The 20684-nt window shown below is 53.5% G+C and overlaps 9 protein-coding genes across 9 annotated transcripts; 5 read left to right on the forward strand and 4 right to left on the reverse strand.

The window, feature by feature from the left end:
* Nucleotides 1–869: 869 nt before the first annotated feature.
* Nucleotides 870–1265, forward strand: GCG54_00006409 (uncharacterized protein; the record flags this gene model as incomplete). Its single annotated transcript, XM_045406411.1, has 1 exon — nucleotides 870–1265. One exon carries the CDS (start codon nucleotides 870–872, stop codon nucleotides 1263–1265), a length of 396 nt encoding a protein of 131 aa, XP_045267703.1.
* Nucleotides 1266–2571: 1306 nt separating this feature from the next.
* On the forward strand, nucleotides 2572–3727 carry GCG54_00006410 (Universal stress protein A family protein C25B2.10; the record flags this gene model as incomplete). Its single annotated transcript, XM_045406412.1, has 2 exons — nucleotides 2572–2982; nucleotides 3053–3727. The coding sequence occupies 2 exons, from the start codon at nucleotides 2572–2574 to the stop codon at nucleotides 3725–3727; spliced, it is 1086 nt and encodes a 361-aa protein (XP_045267704.1).
* Nucleotides 3728–4493: 766 nt separating this feature from the next.
* Nucleotides 4494–6131, forward strand: GCG54_00006411 (Golgi pH regulator; the record flags this gene model as incomplete). Its single annotated transcript, XM_045406413.1, has 1 exon — nucleotides 4494–6131. The coding sequence occupies one exon, from the start codon at nucleotides 4494–4496 to the stop codon at nucleotides 6129–6131; it is 1638 nt and encodes a 545-aa protein (XP_045267705.1).
* Nucleotides 6132–6336: 205 nt separating this feature from the next.
* On the reverse strand, nucleotides 6337–7810 carry GCG54_00006412 (Peptidase M20 domain-containing protein 2; the record flags this gene model as incomplete). Its single annotated transcript, XM_045406414.1, has 2 exons — nucleotides 6337–7364; nucleotides 7414–7810. The coding sequence occupies 2 exons, from the start codon at nucleotides 7808–7810 to the stop codon at nucleotides 6337–6339; spliced, it is 1425 nt and encodes a 474-aa protein (XP_045267706.1).
* A 544-nt stretch (nucleotides 7811–8354) lies between these two features.
* On the reverse strand, nucleotides 8355–10163 carry GCG54_00006413 (Heterokaryon incompatibility protein 6; the record flags this gene model as incomplete). Its single annotated transcript, XM_045406415.1, has 1 exon — nucleotides 8355–10163. One exon carries the CDS (start codon nucleotides 10161–10163, stop codon nucleotides 8355–8357), a length of 1809 nt encoding a protein of 602 aa, XP_045267707.1.
* Nucleotides 10164–12024: 1861 nt separating this feature from the next.
* Nucleotides 12025–12848, forward strand: GCG54_00006414 (uncharacterized protein; the record flags this gene model as incomplete). Its single annotated transcript, XM_045406416.1, has 3 exons — nucleotides 12025–12110; nucleotides 12172–12806; nucleotides 12841–12848. The coding sequence occupies 3 exons, from the start codon at nucleotides 12025–12027 to the stop codon at nucleotides 12846–12848; spliced, it is 729 nt and encodes a 242-aa protein (XP_045267708.1).
* A 1715-nt stretch (nucleotides 12849–14563) lies between these two features.
* Nucleotides 14564–16926, reverse strand: GCG54_00006415 (Arylsulfatase; the record flags this gene model as incomplete). The annotated part of the gene is made up of 7 exons (XM_045406417.1): nucleotides 14564–15091; nucleotides 15141–15613; nucleotides 15677–16026; nucleotides 16095–16201; nucleotides 16257–16336; nucleotides 16401–16486; nucleotides 16547–16926. The coding sequence occupies 7 exons, from the start codon at nucleotides 16924–16926 to the stop codon at nucleotides 14564–14566; spliced, it is 2004 nt and encodes a 667-aa protein (XP_045267709.1).
* Nucleotides 16927–17635: 709 nt separating this feature from the next.
* GCG54_00006416 (putative beta-glucosidase G) lies at nucleotides 17636–20130 on the forward strand (the record flags this gene model as incomplete). The annotated part of the gene is made up of 3 exons (XM_045406418.1): nucleotides 17636–17714; nucleotides 17795–18122; nucleotides 18183–20130. 3 exons carry the CDS (start codon nucleotides 17636–17638, stop codon nucleotides 20128–20130), a joined length of 2355 nt encoding a protein of 784 aa, XP_045267710.1.
* Nucleotides 20131–20194: 64 nt separating this feature from the next.
* Nucleotides 20195–20608, reverse strand: GCG54_00006417 (uncharacterized protein; the record flags this gene model as incomplete). Its single annotated transcript, XM_045406419.1, has 1 exon — nucleotides 20195–20608. One exon carries the CDS (start codon nucleotides 20606–20608, stop codon nucleotides 20195–20197), a length of 414 nt encoding a protein of 137 aa, XP_045267711.1.
* Between the last annotated feature and the right edge of the window lie 76 nt (nucleotides 20609–20684).

Consider the following 20684-nt stretch of genomic DNA (forward strand, 5'->3'; position numbering starts at 1 on the left):
CGCCTTGTGAGGCCCCGCCAGCCTTGGCATAACCGCCTCTTACATACGCCGAACCGCTTCCATAAAAGAAGACACTCCGCAGCCAAACCCACGCGCGTCCACGATACCCAGCCCTGTTCAGCTTTGCCGAATCACCAACACCGGACTTTTTTCTCCTCTTTGCCCAATCTTTTTTTTCGGATCCTCCTCCTTCGAAATTTACCTTTTGGTCGACCAGCCTTATTATACAGAAGGTTTCCCGCACATGGCAAAGCAAAAGTAAAAGCCAATACCACATCAGACTTCACCTGAATCAGCATCGACCCGTGCCAACAACCACGACTATCGCCCTCTGCCTGTATCTGTACCGTCGCACCCGTCCGAGCTATCGTATCTGCCAGGAGCACACAACGGCCAGAAACGCTCTGACCGTCTCTGTTCGATTCGCAAGCCAGTCGACAGACGCCCCTTTCCTACTTTAGACCGTGTAGTCAGTCCACCATCAGCCATCTCCGCGCGTAAATCCACACCGTTGGGGCTATTTCTTTCTTTCAGCTGGTCGGTCCACGGAAGACGTCTCGTTTCGCGACTGCGATCCACTCTTTTAGGGGTCCAGCCGAAGTGCGACTTTGCAACCAACATCTGCTGGCCGCGAATTGCTCCCTCAGTCCCTCATGCTGACCGGGTTTCCACAGCTGTCGTGAAGCCTACCGATGCGGCCAACAGACAACTGGCGTAGCGTGTTCCTGCTGCCCCAAAGCTCCAAAAAGAAGAGCAAGAAAACCACAAAAGACACACCCTCGCCACCGCTGCCCCCGCCGCCGCGCAAGATATCTTTGCCAAAACCTTCACCGCCACCGCAGACTCAGAACCCTTCCCGACGACACACGATGTCGGGTCCTAGCCCCCGTACGACGCTCCCCGTCCAGAGCCCCGACTCGGCGGACATTTCGCCCAAGACCCCGTTGCAGCCCAAAGACAAGTCCAAGGCGGATTACTTCTCCCTCGAGTCGCAGAAGAAAGAGGAGGATGCCAAGGGTGGAGATGCTGGAGCACTAAGCCGTGCTACGACACTCTCGAGCTTTGCAAGTCCGTCTTTGGAGAGCGCAAAAGGAAGCTTCTCTGCCGAATCGTCCAGGACCGAGTCGTTCGCCGGAAGGCATAGGGGGTCGTCGATAGGATCGCTGACGTTTGCACCGGTTCGGAACCTATCGCTGCCGCAAGGAGCCAAGAGAACAACAGACAAGGAGCGCATTAGAGCGTCGTCTCCTGCTCATGACAGGTAAGCGCAACAATTTCCTCGCTGTCTCTAGTTTGAAATGCACACTCCACCAGAGACGTTGAACGTTGAGGCTCCGAGTTGGGGCAGCCGAACCTTTTGTAAGGTCGAGCGAAGATGGGCAATGTCGCCGGCAAAGTCGGATGCACAAGCTGCAGTGTGGCTTGAGAGCCAGTCTAGCTCATATGCTTATGCTGCCTTACCTACCGTGATATCTATATGCCTCACGCAGTGCAGCAGCTCTTCCAGTCCATTGGCAACATGGAACGAATGAAGACCCCCCTGGATCCAGTTACAGCCGACGTTTCCGCGGCATATCTGCATGCCGACTTGTCCAGGCTGGCGCAAACAACAGTACATGAAGGATGGTTTGGACTTGTACGGTGCGGCCGTCACTCACACGTACCCACCTCTTATGACTTCCCAAAGCAGCAGTTGGGCAGCATGCTTGATGCGGGGAGAATGCGACTGTCACCTGGCTGCCCATTGAAAGCTGCCAAAGACGGGGGACGGGTGATGCGGGATGCGGGTGCTGACTCCAGTGTCTGACGGTCGTAGAGCTGGGCCGGGAATGGCGGGGTTCGACGACACTGCCGCCGCCGCATCCCAAGTCTAACCTTAGTCATGACGGCGTCTTTGCGGGAAAGGACCCCTTCGTCATGCGAAACAAGCATCAACCGAGTTGCCAATGTTGTTGCTAGGACGAACTGCCTGGGATTACGCCCACTGCACAAACAACAAACAACAAAAACTGTCCAACAGGCGGAGGAGGAAGGCGTCGTTGTCCACGGTGTTGAAGCCTCTCTGCCACCGCCGCACGATTTATTCCCCTCCATCCGAATGCAGTGGCCAGCAGAACGTTGCAATTTCCCACACAATCACACGACACTGCTTGAAGAGGAGGCGCTGCAATTCGCCGGGGCTGTTCATCACTGACCCCACTACCCCGCTGATTGCGCCTGTGCCTCTTCGTTTACCCTTCACAAAGGAGGCCGAGGAGGCGCCAAAGTCGCTCATCCACAGCCACGCTTGGCCCGGAATGAGCCGTACCTAAGCTGGAGGGAATGGACGCTGTCAGTGCTGTGTCGCAATTCATCCACCCAATTTCCCTGCTTTTGGTATCGGCTGCCTCCAGGTCTCTGTCTCACCACCAAACGCAACACCCAAAGCGCTTGTCGATTTTTCTTCTCCAATCTTGGCCAGTCGCCGTGTCCATCTTCACTCTCCACAGCTTTTCTATCGCGTCTTTCTCAAACAAAAACTACGTCGCATAACTCCTTGCGGGCTCTGCTTCCCGCTGACATCGTTTCTTAATGGCAACGCTAACTCAAACCCCCACGCCGGACAGGTTCCAGACACATGTCGCATTCGACAATTTGCCGCTGGGCGAGGCCACTAAGAACAACACGCCGTCGCTGACGTTGAATGTCAGACATAAGGGGTACCAGGCCCAGAGGAGGTCGCGCACATTCATGGTCGGCGTCGACGAGCACTCCTATTCCGACTATGCGTTGCAATGGCTGCTCGACGAGCTTGTCGATGATGGCGACGAGATCGTGTGCGTGCGCGTCATTGAAAAGGAAGTGCGCACCGATAACGATGCATACCAAAAGGAGGCCAATAATGTCATGGAGTCGATCCTCAAGCGCAACGGCGCAAACCGAGCCATCAGTGTTGTTTTGGAGTACGCCTGCGGAAAACTGCACTCGACCTTCCAGAAGCTGGTGAGTGGCCACGCTGCAATCTCCTGGCAAGCTATACGGAGAGCACCAAGCTGACGAATATGAATTACAGATCCAAATCTACCAACCTGCTATGCTCATCGTAGGTACTCGTGGTCGATCACTCGGAGGTCTTCAAGGCCTCGTCAACACCCGAAACTCCTTCTCCAAGTACTGTCTGCAGTACTCCCCGGTTCCCGTCGTCGTCGTTCGCCCGACCGAGAAACGAGAGAAGAAGAAAAATAAGAGACAAAACGACTCTGAGCGACAGACATACATCAAGATGCTGTCGGCAACGGGAGGCAAGCACGAGGCCGATAGCGAGCGCAGCAGCATGTACGAGGTCGAAATCAGGCATACACCGGACGAGGAGGCGCATCAGGTGGCGAAGGCCCTTGGACTGCCTGCTTCTTTCGATCCCACCATCAAGCCAATCGACCCCAGTTCGTTTTTACAGCCAAGAGGGTACAGCAACCTGTCGCAGACCACGTCTGCAGCATCGGCCAAAGCACCGCCTAGTACCGCCGGCGATAGTGATGACGATGACGATGAGGAGGACGAATTTGAAGTCGTGTCCGGCGACCAGCTCATCAACTCGAACCAGAAGGAGAGGCTCCACAAGATGGAGGTCGGCGAAGCTGCCGCTCTGCTCCGGGAAAACCGGAAGTCAAGTCTTGACTCTACTGGAAATGCAGAGGATGATGAGGATGACGACTCGAAAGAGTCGCGTACTAGTAGCACCGGTTGATGCTACGGACGGGAATGCTAGCGAATTGATGCTGGTCTTTAGGGAATGAGATCAAAAGACGTACAGGAATGGATCATCTATGGAAAGGCGTTTTGGTTGCCAACGTGGGCAGGGTATTTTTATTCGAGAGGATGTGTTGCAAAGGTCGCCCAAGTTGACCAGGTTGCGATCAAGCGTTTGGCGTAGCTCTTGCTATGCAGAAGAAGCCCACGGGTAGATACCCAATAAAAGAGAGAAATGACCAGGTACCATTTCATGCTTCCCCATATCGTGACGCAATGTAGCACTGCTCAAGCGGCATCTAAACCAACCTGCATAAGATGCTAAGGACAGCTCCCCATCAAGCTGCAGTGAGTGAGTCTTTCCTTCACGTCGATTGGCCACTCGCAGCAGCCCAGCGGGGCCCTGGGTGGCTTCACCCACCAAATGTGGCTGAAGCTCCAGCTAAGGCCAGGTCATCGTGGCTGGAGCAAACTCCGACAAAGCGTGACGAATGCCATACCTTGTCCTCCCAACACCCGTCTCAGCAACGGTTGTCCGAACAGATCGACAACATACCGCAGACAATGTCGACCCCAGCCTTGCGAATCCCGCGTTGAAATCTCACCTCGAAACAACAAAAAAATCACACAGCTCGCCGACACCTAGCGATGCAGCATCTGTCGCAATCCGAACACGACGACGACCACTACCACCTCCACAGACACATGTCCCACGCCCATTCGATCCCGACAGCGCACGAAAGCCCCGCCACAAGCCGCCCCAGATGCCCTGGTTCCGCTTCTTCTCGTCCGCCTGCGACGAGGACGCTTGCGCGGCCGTGGACCCCAACGCTGCCCCCTCGACGCTGGGGCTAATATTCTCGCTGTCGCCGTTCCTGCTCACCTTCGCGGCCGTCGCGACGGTCGCCAACCGCTCCATCTTCCCGCGGCTCGCCCGCGTGCACGACGCGCACGACGGCGAGGACCACTACCTGCCCGCCCACGCGCCGGCGACGCTGCGGCAGGCGCACGCGGAGCACGGGCAAAAGAGCGCGCGGCGGAGGGTCGCGGCGGGGGTGTTCTGCGTGACGGTCGGGCTGGCGACGGTGCTGGGGGAGCTGATCCTGTGCGAGGTTTCGGACGTGGTGGGGACGCGGGCGCGGGAGGTCGGGTTGCGGGTGACGGTGCCGACGCTGCTGGTGCTGCTGGTCGGCGTGATCCCGTTCCTGGAGATCCAGAGCGTGGTGGCGGGGGCGGGGTGGAGTTTCCAAAGGGACGGGAGGGGCCGCGTGCCGAGGGTGGCGTGGGGGGTGCAGGGCGCCGTGTTTGCAGGGTGGCTGTTTGCGTTCTGGAGCCTGGGGAGAATGGTCGGGCTGGAGAAGACGCCGGGAGGGGGCGTGTTGAGGGCCTGTCTGGAGCGGATCGGGGTGATTGGGATCTCGCTGATGGCGATGCTGAGCGGGTTCGCGGCGGTGTCGAGCCCGTGGCACACGCTGGGCGCTGTTAACGACCGGCGCAAGAGGCCGGTGACGGAGACGGACATTACGAGGAAGGAGGCCGGGCTGGAGGCTACGAACGAGATGCTGATTACGAAGCGGCACCGGCTGCAGGCGCTGGAGCGGAAGGCACGCGACGCGGCGGCGGCGGCGGCAAGCAGCTCGTCGTCGGGCGGGTTCATGGGCAAGATGCTGGGCGCCGTGAGGGGGATGAACGGCGACGAGGCGGAGATGAAGGCGCTGCGGCTGGAGATTGCCGGGCTCGAGACGATGGAGGCGAATCTCGGCGCAAGCCTGGGCATGATGCGCAGCCGGCGCGAGGCGGACGAGCGGGCCAAGACGGCGTGGGGCAAGGTCCTCGCGGTGCCTCACTTTGGCTTCAGCCTCTACTGCTTGTACCGCATCCTCGCGACGCTGATGGCAACGCTGCGGCGGGCGTACTACCCGGCGGCAAGCTTCAGCTCCTCGGACCCGATCAACCGCTTCCTGGGGCTGCTGGCGCGGCACTGGGACCCGAAACTGGACCAGATCGCGTGGGCGCGGCAGATTTCGTTCCTGTTATCGGGGGTGATACTCGCGGCGAGCGCCAACAGCGTGCTGCAGACATTCCGCCTCTTCAGCAAGTGGATGCCGGGGCTGCTATACCAGGCGCAGGCGAACCTGGCGCTGGTGATCGGGCAGGTGGCGGCGGTATATGTGATCAGCGCGGCGCTGCTGCTGCGGAGCAACTTGCCGCGGGAGATGGGCAGCGCCGTCGGGGACGCGCTGGAGGGGGCGCTGGAGCCGCGGTTCGTGGACTGGTGGTTCGAGGGGTGGTTCCTGGGCAGCTGCGCGGTGACGGGCGTGGGGGTGTGGATTTCGAGGAAGATTGGGCGGGAGGAGTGGGATGATTTCGGGAGCGAGGAGATGGGGGCGAAGAGGATGTGAGGGCATGAGGGATAGTAGAAGAATTGTCTTGATATTGGCTTTATGAGGAGTCGGGCGTGTATTGTTAGCGATTAGGGATATCATGGGACCATTGTAAAGTATCGATGAACTTTTATCATGCACTTTCTGTCTTTAATTGATGTGTTCGTGAATTATATTCAGTTCCTTCGCCATCTTACACTCATATCACAAACCTACACAAGTATCAAATCCACCAACTTAACAACCCCCTCGTCCTCACACCCTCCTCCTTCTCCCCCATCCCCATATCCCTCCTCCAAGCCCTCTTCACCTCGTCCAACAACCCCTCCTTCGTAAACACATCCACCGCCACCGCCGCCAGCCCCTTGCCCACCTTCAGACTAATCTCATACGCCTCCCTCGTCCCCGCCGCCGCCGCGAACTCGGGGTTATGCGGGCCCTGCCCGCCCTCCCCCGGCGGAATCGCAAAGCCCACACTCAGACTCGGCATCGCGTAGCTGATGTCCCCCTGGTCCGTGCTCGCCATCGTCCGCCCGCGGATCTCGTCCACGTCCTCGTCGAGCGGGATCTTGCCCTTCCCGTCTTTCGTGGACAGCGCATTCCACGCGCGCGTGTAGCTGCGCCCCAGCGGGCGGTTCGGCACGTGGTCCTTGTAGCTCCCCGTCTCGGTGATCTTTAGCTTCGCGCCCGTGGCGAGCGCGCCCGCTTCAAAACAGCGCTGCACCTGCGCGCGCAGCTCCCTCAAGCGCGCCTGGCTGTCGGCGCGCACGACGAAGTCGCCCGCGGCGTACGCGTGGATGATGTTGGGCCGCGCGCCGCCCGAGGTGATGTTGCCCTGGATGACGTCGCCGGGCATGGTCTGCTGGCGCAGCGCGGAGAGCGCGGTGTAGGCGGTGACGAGGGCGTCGAGGGCGTTGATGCCCAGCCAGGGGTTCGCGGCGGCGTGGGCCTCGCGGCCGAAGTACTCGACGGAGAAGGAGGTGTAGGCGGAGGTGCGCATGAGGGACGTGTCGGCGACGATGCCTGGGTGCGAGATGAGGTTGAGGTCGACGCCGTGGGATGCGTAGGCGCCGGCGCGGAGGAGGCGGATCTTGCCGCCGCCGCCTTCCTCGGCGGGGGTGCCGTAGAGGACGACTTTGCCGGGGAGGGAGGGGTGATGGGAGAGGTAGAGGGCGGTGGCGAGGGCGCCGGCGACAGAGGCGGAGGCGATTAGGTTGTGGCCGCAGGCGTGGCCTATGCCCGGGAGGCAGTCTGGGAGTGGCGTTAGAGAGAATGGGGGGAGGGGGCAGGAGGGGCGTACCCATCTCGGCGTTGAAGGAGACCACGGGGCCTTTGCGGCCGGTGTCGTAGACGGCGACCCAGGCGGTCTCCATGCCGTAGGCGGAGGGGGTGACGGACCAGCCGGGGCGGGAGCGCATGAAGGCTGTGAGGGTGTCGTGGGCGATGAACTCTTTGTAGCCTAATTCGGGGTTGGAGTGGATTTTCCTGTTGACGGGCCAGAGGTCTTCGGCGAAGGAGTCTACGATGGCGGAGATTTCGTCGAGGGGCGTTGAGAAGCAGGCAGGGTTGGTGGATGGTTTGCAGTCTGAGTGGGAGATGAAGACGAAGTCATCGTCGTCGTCTGAGATAGTGTCTGATGAGATTGGGGGTGTCATTTTGAGATGGGTGCGGTTGCGGTGGGAATCTGAGGGTGCCATCTTGAGAATTGTGTTTGAGGTTGGTGTGAGATGGAAGTGAAGGATGAGAGATGAGGTTGGTGATAAGAGCTGCGACACGACGCGAATGAGACGAGAGGCTGGTGAGGTGAGGTAGCTACCTTGGTGGGTTTGGGTTCCCCGAGCGGAGGGGCTCCGACGCCGGCCGGTTATCTCCCGGGGTCCAGCTTGCGGGTGGCTTGCGATTTCAAGCTGCCATTTCGGGCTAGCGCTCTCGCTGCTTGTAGGAGGGATTAAGAGGCCTGCGCCGGTGCTGTTGGAGCAGAACTTGATGGATTGCCGACAGGTTGTGAATTTTCCACTCGTTGAATTTGATGCGGTTGTTGATTCCGACTTACACCATTGGAGGGGCGGGTTTTTTTTTTCCGCCGTAAATGACAAGATCGCTGTTATGTAACCGATCAAAAGTCCTTTCTTTGAGAGACCGAGACGGCTTATGAGTGTGTTGACCGCCAATCAATTCTCTATTTTGTCAGATACTCGTATTTTCAAAGCGGTACCCAACATTTTCTTTTGCAATTTATGTTCAGTGCAGATTGAACACTTTCAACTCCTCAACTCCCTGCTCAACTCTTTTCACACCCTGCCCGTACATCAAGCCATGGACATAGGCATCGCCCAGCAGGCGTAAATGGGTTCCCGCCTCGGGCCTACCACCACCCTGTGTCTCGTCGTCCATGTCCCGGACAATGAAGGGCATTTTACCGCCGGCGAAAACGCAAATTTTGTCTCCGACCTTGATATCGGGCGGGCCTAGCCCAATGAAGCCCTCGGTAGAGATGAAAAATTGACGCCTGCCAGACGCCCTCATCAAATGTTGGATCAAGGCCTCTTTAGTTGTAGAGTTGCGGAAGATGTCTAGCTGGGGAAGACGGTGGGAAGAGGTGAGTTCACTGTCCCAGTGCCTCATAAACATTCTCTCGTGGTTGTAGCCAGCCTGCTTTGCCTCTAAGCCGTTGTAATCTAGTAGTCCGTTGACCCCGATATCGAGACATATCGTGCGCCAAAATGCGTCTGATATGGTACCTCGTCCACGGTATGGTCGACCGGGGTTCCCGTCGATGTCCAACATCTCCCACCACGCAAATAGGTATTCCGGGCCCGTTTCAGTCATGAGAACTCTTTCAGATCGTCCGACTCTCTCAATCCTATCGCAAACCACCCCTTGTACGCAGAGAATGCTCTCTTCAAATTCGGCACAGGGAGTATAGTTAAGCCTCCCGCAGACGTTGTAGACGTCCAGAAAAGCAAGGCGATGGGTGGTCAGATAGAAATCACCGGAGAGGCCGCCGTCGTTTGGACAGTATTCAGCCCCCCAATCTGGAACCCATGAGGGAAGCCCGGCGGTTGTTGTCTTCCGATACGCCTGATTTGCGCAGTGGCTGAGAATATCCAGATTCGTGCAGTAGCTCATGATCTCCCGCGTCGTCTCCTCAAAGACATGAGCAGCAGTGAGGGCGTAATCGATCGAAGCCGTTCTGACGCCTCGCGATATTCCCAATAGCCCAAAGACTTTGTCGCAAGGGTCCGTTGCTCTCCTGGTGCGAAATTTGGAAATCACTTCGTCGAAGCGCAATTTCTCTTTTTGTAGGTTGGCTCGAACGTTGACCAAGTCTAACAGCCCTTCCATTCCAACAGTGATGTTGGCAGTGGTGGTGATGAGTGATTTGTTCCTTTCGAGACAGGAATAGCAGCAACGTCTTACGGATGTATGATTCCTGTAGCTTGCTGCTGCTTTGAGCACGTCGGACTCCGATAGCAGCCGAGGGCCGTACTGGTATGTCAGTTGTCTCGCAAGAACAGCCTCTTGGACCGTCCAAACCCGCGACCACCATTCGTTGTGGAGAAAATGATACATCTGAAACAACTGAACGAGATCGTGCTTTAGATCTGGCCAGTGCAACTCGCTGTCGGCGGCATACTTTTGGATAGTAGCTATAGCTTTGAATCCCACCGAAGTCGCTGGACCGAGCCAAACCACGACTTGGGTTGCCGTTGAGTAAATGTCACTCATCCATCGTACTTGCTGATTACGCTCCTGGACATTCTCCTGATCGATGCAGAGAACGTCCACCCAGAGCATGCGTGCTCGGTCAGGATATCGAAGATGGCGCAGCGCCGCCTCTAGATTCATAGTGACATTCTTGGCCGTCTGTTGAAGTGTAATGGGTCGTGTGTCGCTCGCGCTGCCCCACACATATGAAAGGGCTTCGTACTCGTCTGGGCTGTCTAAGGACGTCGCGTGAAGTTCGCAATGAATACCGTCCGCCTCGTTACCGGCGAGTAGTCTGAGGAGGCGGACTTCGCGTTTGGTGGGATCTAATACAGTGTACATCGGCAATTGTGATCGAGAAAACGTCGGAAGAAAAGCCTCAATGAAAAGATCGACGACCTTGTTTGGTTCAAATTCAAAAGACAATATGTTGAATGCTTGGTTTCTTATTTGGATCGACAGTTCTTCACCGGTGCCTGATGTCAGAACAAGCCGTCACCGCGCAACATGAATTTGGAAAATTGCCAGGCATCAACGTTGCGGCGCAGACGTGCTGTAATGAATGTATTGGCTGAAAGTAGGCGCAGCTGTTTGGGGCACAGCAAATCGATTACTACTGGTTAGTAACCGGTTCAACGGGGTGCTTGCCAAGGGCGCGTGTTGGCACCGGGTGTTCTTGACAGTCTAGTAGGCGAAAGGTGAAATTAAGCATCCATGGATGTTGTAGACCTTTTCGAGAAAGGACTGATCCCTAAAACTTCATTCAAAACCCTTGGCTCCGGGTGCAAGTACCTACTTTGATGGTTTCCAAGAAGATCTCAGGTTCATCGCGTAATTGACATTGTAAACAATAGGGACATAGATTGCACACAATTTGCAAGACCATGTACAAAAGTATTTCATACTGGACTCTGCTGTCTGGAAGCATACCTTTCCTTAGCTACACGGACGGAGCTCTACTTGCGTTGGACACGTTCTGTTCCATTACCACACATCTCTACCTTTTCGACTCAAATGCCCTTGCCATCGTCCTGAGTGTCGTCTCTGTCGTCTTAACGCTCTGCATCGTTCATGCCTGCATAGATAGCAGAACTCTCTGGGCCATGCGCTAATAGCTATTGCCTTAAGTCGCGAACTACTTCATGATGGAACCCTCAGAAAACTCTTTCCAAGGTGACGAGGACAATACAGGTCTTGGGTGGCTTGAGAAAGAACTTCGAGCACTACATAGAGTATGCACGATCTAATATCGCAACCTCTGGGACTCGCAAAGGCACACGAGCCACCGCGGCCATTAGTTCAGTTTTAACGACTTGATAAACTCCAAAATAGGGTGGGTACGAGTGGTTCAGATCATGAAAGTACCTCGGGTGTCCAGAGTAAGTATAACGAAGGCAGTAAATGCAGAAGGCCTTTCGAGCCACGTGCTACACTACAAGTCCTTGTCCTGTCGCAAATGACAAGATCGCATCGATGCAGCCAAGAACAAGGGATTCCCCTGTAAGACCAATAGAACTGCACTTCATGTTCTCAAGCAGGTCCTTGAAATGCTCATATTGGGCAAAAGAGTGTAGTCCGAATACAGCATTCTCCCCATCCGTCGATCGAAGTCGTTCCCTCGCACTTTGTACGAGCTTCCTATTTAATCCAGCCCGAACGAGACAAGGGCGCCTGCTACGTACCAACAAACGTGCATTGAGGTCCAGTAGTCATGTGTGTCTCGGTCGAAGTATTGTATTCGTCAGATCGAAGGAAAACATCCGTTCAGCCCCGCGACTGCAGCAGTACCTGGCCTCGGAGCGTTTTAAATTGGTTCAAATGTCACCCTGGGTACGTTTACCGCCTTTGTTACCAAACTGCACGACATGCGGTTAAGGATGATTATCCCTGTTTTAGTGAGCTCACGCAGAATGGACGGCGCTGCAGCAGCCCCAAACGCCAATGCCGATTGAGAGACACACGTTTGCCTAATCGGGAAGTCAGAGGTATCTCGACGAGACATCGCGGGGGATCGGGCGGCAGCCCCAACACTTGGCGGGGGAAAGTTATAAAATGGAAGTCGACTGCAATTGACGTTGGGTTGAGACTGGAAGTTTTCTCGGGCATCAGTAAGACAACCCGCCTTGATCCCTTCGCAGAAGGGCCGATATCTTCTCAATTCTTCGGTCCCCAAGAATCCCGCTCGTTCTTGTCACCGGAAAAGATGCACATCTTGGGGACGGTCTTGCGAAGTTTGGCGCGGATGGAGACTAAACCGTATCCGCTGGACTTGGTCAAGGGGCTTGAGAAGTAAGTCGACATTTTCCGCCACCGCGGTTCTGTCTCTGACGATTATCAGATACTTTGACAGTCCGGAATACTCCGACGTAACGATCCGGTGTATCACAAGAGACTTTTACGCTCATCGCGTCGTGCTCGCCAGCCAGTCCAAATTCTTCGCAGACGCTTTTCCGGATAGCGATATCGATCCCGCCCTGCTCCTCGAGGGATCAACGGTTCTAGGAAATGCGAACGCCCACCAGAATCCCGGCTGTCAGCAAATCGTCAACATGCAAGATGAGAACCCACGAGTTGTGGAAAATGTTCTTTGTTTCATGTACCACGCCGACTATCGCGACACTCCATGTCTCAACGTTACGCCTCCGCCCGCTGATCCGATCATGTTTAACCTTCAAATGTCCGTTGCCGCGGACAAGTTCGAAGTGTCTTGTCTGAAGCGCTGTGCAGCGGAGAAGCTGAGGGACGCTTCTGAGAAACTTTGGAACACGGATGCCTTTGTCAAGGCGATAGCGTATGCCTATTCGGAAACTTCGAGGGTGGATGTTATGGCGAGAAGTGTCCTGGCTGAGGTGGCAGCAAGACACGCTTCTGATTTAAGTCAAATCATCGCTTTCAGGGATTTGTTGGATGAGTTCTTGCAGTTCAACGTCGACTTCACAGAAGCGGTTGTCAAGACTGAACCAGATATGAGTCAAGGGATGCCGTGTATGTTTTGTGGGCTGGTTGGAGATGGCTGCAGATGTGTGAGTGGATGGTCTACTTAAGTATGGGGCGTGTCTATCGAAATCAGATTTTGATGTTTACTTTGGTCATCTCGAGAGAAGTATGCGTGTATGAGGCAGACTCGATTCATGGCTTGACCAGAAGAAGTGGCATTTGGGTGTCAACTTGGCTGCTCCTTTGAATGATCACTATGACAGGCACTCTGTGGCAGTTGGCCATCGAAGTTCAATTTTACTGGAACAAACAGTATACTTTTCAATGATTATTGTTATTTTTTTGGAAGCTGGCTTCATTAAAGCGGTGGCTGACGTGGGAACAGCCTATGATGTAACCACATTGCTTCTCGACTAACTAGCTGGTCATGAGAGGCCGCAGTATAAATGAGTGAACCACTTCCACGTTACATACATGAAGAGAAAGCCGTTTAGTAAAAGACAATCGAATAAGTCGATAACAAGAGGCTAAGCTCAAAAGTTCCACGGAAGAAAATGGAAATCAAGGACCCTTGTTTCATACACAAGGGTCCCCTGAATTCCTCCAGCTATCGTCTGGAACAACTCTGAACCTAAGGAACCTCAGCTTGAAAGCACCGTCTTCCCCTCAACACCTCTCGGCAAAAGACGAGATGGCCTCTAAAACGAGAAAGACCACCAAGGCTGACGATGCCGAGAGCACCGCTCCTCAACTATTCGACATTCAAAGTGATTCTTGTGACCGCATTTGTCCCGGAGTCGCCCCGCTGGGTATTGGTAAAGGAACAATATGAAGAGGCACTCGTGAACCTGAAAGGTCTCAACGACGGTAGAGCTGGTTTTGATGGCGAAACTGAACTTGCTGCTATGATGGCGAACCTCGAGCAACACACAGAGAAAGTTTCTTAGGCCGATCTCTTCCGCGGCACTGACCTTGTACGTTGTCTCATGAAAATTCCTTTCGAACTCCTTTTCCCCGGGCGGTTGTTCACCTGTTCTCAGCAGACTCAGCTAACTGGGATCAATTTCAACAGAGGCGCACTAGAATTGCTCTGCTTCCACCTTTCTTCTCGCAAGCGACTGGCCAAGCGTTTGCCAATGTCTACGGCACAATATTTTACCAAAGTCTCGGCACCATCAATCCCTTCATCCTCACCATTATCTCTCAATGCTTTGGGCTAATTGGCTACCTGTCGTTCATGCTCTTGGTTGATCGAGTTGGTCGCCGCTTCTTCTGGAAGTCGATGGTCCCATTGGGATGTTATTGCTACATACATACTGGCAGTACAAAGTTTTGTGAGCCCTTTTTGAGAACGAGAAGGGGAAAAAAAGAAAAAAGAAAGAAAAAAAAAAAGCACCAGTAGGTATTCTGGTAGGACGACGTCGCACCCCCAGCTTCATTCGGGTGCCTGCAAGATCGTCCATGAGAATAGCTTTTTTTGCAAGTGAGTATGCATGAATGTCAACAGCGAGGAGTCAGCCTATTACCTAAAGTAACAGCCTGAACGATAAATTTAGATAAACCTCTCGTCCTGAGAGGCAGTGACAGGGGTCTTGAAAATTTCATGTCAACGCCTGGCGTTCAGATATGGTAGCTACTGCAAGAAGTATGGGAGTAGAATAGAATTGAATACAATAAGCTTTTATCCTCGGGTTTATTAGTCCTTTGCTTTCTCATGTCTCGATCAGGGTCAAGTTACAATAAAGATGGCTCATGCAACTGTGCGGCACCTTTTTTCCCCTGCAATCCCCCTGGCATCAAGACTTTCATTCTTCGACCAGGTACGAACTCCTCCCCTCCAGTTTAGCGTCCGAGTTCTTTAGCTCATCATCCGTCAACTCCCGACCACTCCTCAACAGCGCTTCATGTGTGGCATGACGATGCTCCCAGCCGCCACCAAAAGTCAAGTTACGCGGTAATTCCACTACTGGGCTTGGATCTGGAAAGACGAAGTTGTCGGTCGACTTCCTGTGTGCAAGTCCGAGACCATCATCAGCTCCAGTCGGATAGAATGGCCCTTCATTAGGCGCGAACTGGTAGTTCATGCACTCTGCGATGGTGACGAGCGGGAAAGACCCGTAAAACTCGTCGTAAGCAGGGTTTAAAGCGTCCTCCAGGGTTCGTACTCGATTCGAAGACGAAAGATTGGGGGGTTGAATAGCACTCCAAGGGTCTCTGCAAGTGTCTTGAGTGCATGACTTCGAGACAAGGAGCAGCGCGTTCAGTCTCCTTGAAACGCGAACATGAATCGGCTCGGTCGAGTTGGCGAGGTTCACCAACTCATATGGATCATTCTTCCCTTCCTTAGCATGTTTGAAGCGGAGAGACGATTTGAAGACTCACCTTCGTGTCATAGAGCTCTGTATCATTGCTGCACCATCTTGAATACATCCAGGAACTGGAGTCTCCCACAACACGCATTGTCTTGTAATCGTTCTTCGAGTAAAGTCCAGGGAAGGAGATGCCGTAGTCACCCTCTGACCATTGGTGCATCTCGACAAATCCAGAACCCCAGTACTCAATGTTAATGGCCTCCTTTCTCTTGGAGATATCCGGGGAGTTTGGATTCTTCCACGAGTCGAGCAGACTTGAGCCATCCCAGAACGGCGGTCGATCATTAGGGTCCAATCCCGCGATGTCAAGGAAAGTGGGAGCAAAGTCGACGACTAGGCTAGGGTTGCTTGAAACGGCGCCTTTGGGAATACCAGGACCGCGCACGATGAGGGGAATATTGGTGTCTTCTAAATAAGGAAGTGACTTGCCAACACCGGTGCGGTGAGTTCCGAGGTGATATCCTTGGTCCGTCGTGTAGATGACTGTGAGATGATCATTATCACGGCGAACAGCACTTTATGGGAATCAAGATTTGAAAGACATACTGTAGGTGTTATCAATTGCATCGTTAACAGTAAGCATCTCGACAACATCGTCAATGATGTCATCCACTCCCTTGAGAGATTCAAGTCGGCGCTGGTAGAAGTGGTCGATCTCGGCAATCTGAGTGTTGTTCAAGCTGGGAAGGGTCCTGAGCCAACTAGGCTTGCCATGTTGGTATTCATTGGCAGGATTAAAGTTGGGAGTGCGAGGAACAGTGGAATTTGCAAAAGATCCGAGGTATCGAGCAGGTGGCGTTGGAGGATCTCGCAGGTTCTCCACGTGTGGCGCTGTTGGAGCAATCATGAGGAAGAACGGGTCTTCCTCCTTCAACAAAATGTCGAGTCGATCGAGGCTGGGGTGACAGTCAGTATTTTTTCTAAAATACAAGGTTACTGTTAGTTAGCTGCGATGGTCACTTACGCTTTGATCCGCACGACATCTGTTTGCTGGAAGCCCTGATACCATACAGGTCGAGCGCCATTCTCCGACATGACGACTGTGTTATGGGCGTTGGTGTATGGATCCAGCTGCACAACGTCAGTGTCAAGTAAACCATGACTCAAGGCGTCGGGCGCTTTTCACCAAGACGTCAATGTGTCTCCAGCCTTTTGGGGCAGGGTTGTATGAAATGATTGAATCTCCATTGAAGAGTTTCCCGACATCTGAATGGACAGTATGAGCATGTAATGCATGCAATAGTGATTGCCAAATGCGTCGAGTGCTTACACTCGGCGTTGTAGTCGGCCTTCTCCAGCCAATGAGGCAGGTATTCTTCTTCAAGACCAGCAGCTCTGAATTTGGGAAAACCTCCTCTGAAAGAAGGGAAAAATCAGTAATAGTTTAGCAACACACTCAAATAACACGAATATTACCCGGGCGCCTTGATGGCGGTGTTATTGGTATTGTGTGCATGCTGTCCACGCATGAGGGACACACGACTAGGGCAGCAAACGGCAACGCTGGCATAGTGATTGGTGAAGACAGTCCCATGAGCGGCGATGTGTTCTTGAACTGCTCTTTGGGTGTCGACGGAGCCGTGTCGGAGATCCTGGTCGTCAGTGAAGATGAAGATAATATTGGGTCCTTTCTTTTTGCCAAGGGCACCAATGAAGAACACTAAAAGAGATGCGATGCAGATTGAGGACTTCATCTTTGGAGATTGATGAAGTTTTGATCGAGTGACACTTAGGATAACGTAATGAAAGCATCCATGACAACAGGGCGACTGCCAGCGTCGCGTATGAACAAACATGTTCAGTGACTATTTATCATGTCTCCAATATTTGCAGGCAACTCTTACAGTGACTACCTGTCATCAAGAAGATTAACTCTTACATCATGGGCCACATCGCAGCTTCGATCACGCGAACGACTATTTGCGGGGCCACCCCGCGATGCGACTACAGTAGGCTGGGTTTGCTTGCTCATGACATGAATACGAGTACTCGTATTTCCCCGCAAACACTCTAAGCTAGTAGATCTTCCGAGTTTTCTGCTCAAAGCTAGGTTGCATGTAAGACTATTCGTGAAGCCCTTGTCAGTAATGATTCCGAATGCGAGTATTAACCGCGTCTTTCACCGTGGCGCGCTTTACTTGGTGGTGGCACCGAGCCACGTCACTTGTTCAGGCTCTCTCACTCCGCGTATTCGGCATCGGCTCAATCTCCTCTCACTTCTTGGTATTACCGTCGGCAGTCCCCTGTCTGGAGAAGGCATCACGGCCCAACGGCGGTGAAATATGGCAGGCAGCCAGTCTGGGGTAATCTCCAACCCGGGGCAAAGATGACCGAGGGGATGGAGGATATAAAAGGCGCATCAAAGAAGTTCGTCGATCCATTACAAAAGCTTCCACTGAGTGCAAGACAATGTGCCTGCAACACAGAGACCGCATTCTTATATTTACGGCATCGTTGTTCTTCTTGGACTAAGTTCGGCATCGGTGTACCGTATCTTCGTTCGCCATGAAATCCCTCAGCTTCCCCAATTTCATCATAGGCATCGGCATATTTCTGCCCGTCGGTCGGGGGGCAAACCTAGCTGGTACGTCATGTTGTATTGCAAAGAGAAACTCAAGGATTTGACAAGCAAGCTTTAGGACGTGCTGACATATTCTTACCTAGAACGTAACTCTACGAAGTGGAACGAAGCAATCGAAAAGGCTGAAAATCTTTTGTCTCAACTCAATCTTACCGAGAAGGCGACATTTGTGACGGGCAAGCTGGCAATTGGTGTCGCCCCGTGCATTGGCAACATCCTACCCATCGATCATGCCGACTTCAAGGGTATTTGCATGCAAGACGGACCCAATGGCATCAATATTGCAGACCTCGTCAGTGTCTTCCCAGCTGGACTTACGGCCGCCGCCAGTTGGGACAAGGGCTTGATGCTCGAGAGGGCAAGGGCGATTGGTGAGGAATTCAGGGGCAAGGGAATCAATATCGCCCTGGGGTAAGTCCATGATACTACGGTCTATTATCCGTCCCAAGGAACATACTGACATCATGCAAGACCTTCTTCAGGCCCACTTGGAAGGCACGCACTCGGCGGTCGAAACTGGGAGGGCTTTTCAGTGGACCCTTACCTGTCAGGTGTGGCTATGGAGCAGACTGTCCTAGGAATCCAGTCGATGGGCGTTCAGACCTGCTCGAAGCATTTCCTTGCTAACGAGCAAGAACTTCAACGAACTTACACAATAGTGGATGGTAAGCGGATTGAGGGAATATCATCCAACGTTGGCGATCGGGCTATCCGCGAACTCTACGCTTGGCCTTTTTACAACGCAATCAAAGCTGGCACCACGAGCATCATGTGTAGCTATAACCGCGTTAACGGCACTTACGTCTGCGAGAACGAACATCTCCTGAAAACTGTTCTTCGAGATGAGATGGGATTCGACGGATATGTCATCTCTGACTGGTTTGCAACTCATTCTGGGGCAAAATCTATCAATGCCGGATTGGATCTCAACATGCCTGGCGCGTACGACGAGTCAACTATCCAGACGGGCCAAAGCTACTGGGGCCCGGAAAACATCACTGCCATGATCGACGATGGCTCAGTCGAGGAAGCACGAATCGACGAGATGGTCCGCAGAATTCTTACTGGGTACTATTACATGGACCAAGACACAAGCGAATACCCGGAAACCGACTGGTCTCTGATGTACACTTTTGCGGCTTGGTCAAATGTCCTAGATCTCTTTCCACCTCCGTATCCTGAATCGCGCGACGTTCGCGGACAACACGGCCATCTCATCCGAAGGATTGCCGCAGAGTCAACTGTGCTCCTTAAAAACGAAGGCATCCTCCCGCTGAAGAACCCGAAGAATATCGGCATATTTGGTAACGATGCGGCGGACCCTACTGACGGCCTCACTTTCAACCGACAATTCGAGATAGGGACCCTTGACGTTGGAAGCGGCGCGGCTTCGGGAAGACATACGTACTTGGTGTCTCCGTTGGAGGCAATCAAGGCTAGAGCCAAAGAGACAGGATCGCGAGTTCAGTACATGCTACGGAATAGCGTCATTGCGCAGGGCGACTTTTCGGCTCTCTACCCGATCCCTGACATTTGTTTGGTCTTCCTCAATTCCTTCTCTGGGGAGACGCGAGACCGGACCAGCTACGAGTTCGACTGGAACTCCACCGCCGTCGTGGAACAGGTTGCCAGGAGATGTAACAATACGATTGTGATCACCCATTCTGTCGGGGTCAATACGATGCCTTGGGCAGATCATCCGAACGTCAAAGCTATTCTCGCTGCACATCTTCCGGGCCAGGAGACGGGCAACTCAATTGTCGATGTCTTGTGGGGAGACGTCAACCCGTCTGGGAGGCTGCCATACTCTATTCCATTCAACAGCAGCGATATCGACATCCCTATCGTCAACCTCACAAATGCTACATCACCTGACGCTTGGCAGTCAGACTTCGAAGAGGGCCTCTTGATTGACTATCGCCATCTTGACGCGAATGAAATCGAACCTCGCTATGCCTTTGGATTTGGCCTAAGTTACACCACTTTTGAAATGTCTAGTGAGGTTGACGTGATGCAAGTTGCCAACAATCTTACTGCAGAACCCGATCCGTCGAAGTCTGTCGTTCCGGGTGGCCATCCCGATCTTTGGCATAGCGTCCTGACAATCAAGACCACGGTAACCAATACAGGCCTGATCACTGGAGGTATCGTCCCGCAACTCTACGTCTCTCTGCCTGTTTCAACCTCACCACCGGGAACACCAGTCCAGGTGCTTCGTGGATTTGAGAAGCTGGTACTGGCAGCCGGTGAGAGCGGCGATGTCCTTTTTGAGCTGACGAGACGTGATGTGAGCTACTATGATGAAATGCGTCGCACGTGGGTCATTCCGGAGGGCGTTGTCAAGTTTCATATCGGATTTAGCTCCCGAGATATCAAGGCAACACTGGAGCATGCATTTTTTTCAGGAATAATGAGCTAGGCACAGTGTTCTGTAAAATGACCATAAGCTAAGATCAATCATCTGTTATTGCTACCACCTTATCTCATACCGGATAACCCAATGGTCTCAATACACTGTATATCTCTTCAACTGAAGCTCCATGGACATCTGGTGTTTCTGTCTCGTCGTCCGAGGTCTCATGTTGTGCAATAAGCGACGGTTTCTGCCAGTACTGAAGCCCGGCGTAGCCTTCCAGTATGTAAACCTCCCCTCCAAGTCTTCGTTTGAACGCATCAATGTTGTTGATTGACGGAATCCAAATTGGCTCAGACAAGATCTGATCTCCAGACTTATTCCACCAAAGTGGGACGCAGTCCTCAATCGCAGGGATGTGCGTTGCGCTTGCATAGCCGCTGACAACGGTCGTCTCCCAAGGAAGCGCATCACCCACAAACATCTCTTCAAGAAGCTGCCAAACGCGACGTCGATTATGTAGTCCAGCGGGTACATATTGCATGTCCGTGGAGTACCCAGTGCAGGCTTTGTCGAAGACCAAATCGACTTGGCGTAAGTCTTCAACCCGGTGCCTATCT

Source organism: Colletotrichum gloeosporioides (genome assembly GCF_011800055.1).
Source record: "Colletotrichum gloeosporioides strain Lc1 chromosome Unknown consensus_19, whole genome shotgun sequence".
NCBI lineage: Eukaryota > Fungi > Ascomycota > Sordariomycetes > Glomerellales > Glomerellaceae > Colletotrichum > Colletotrichum gloeosporioides.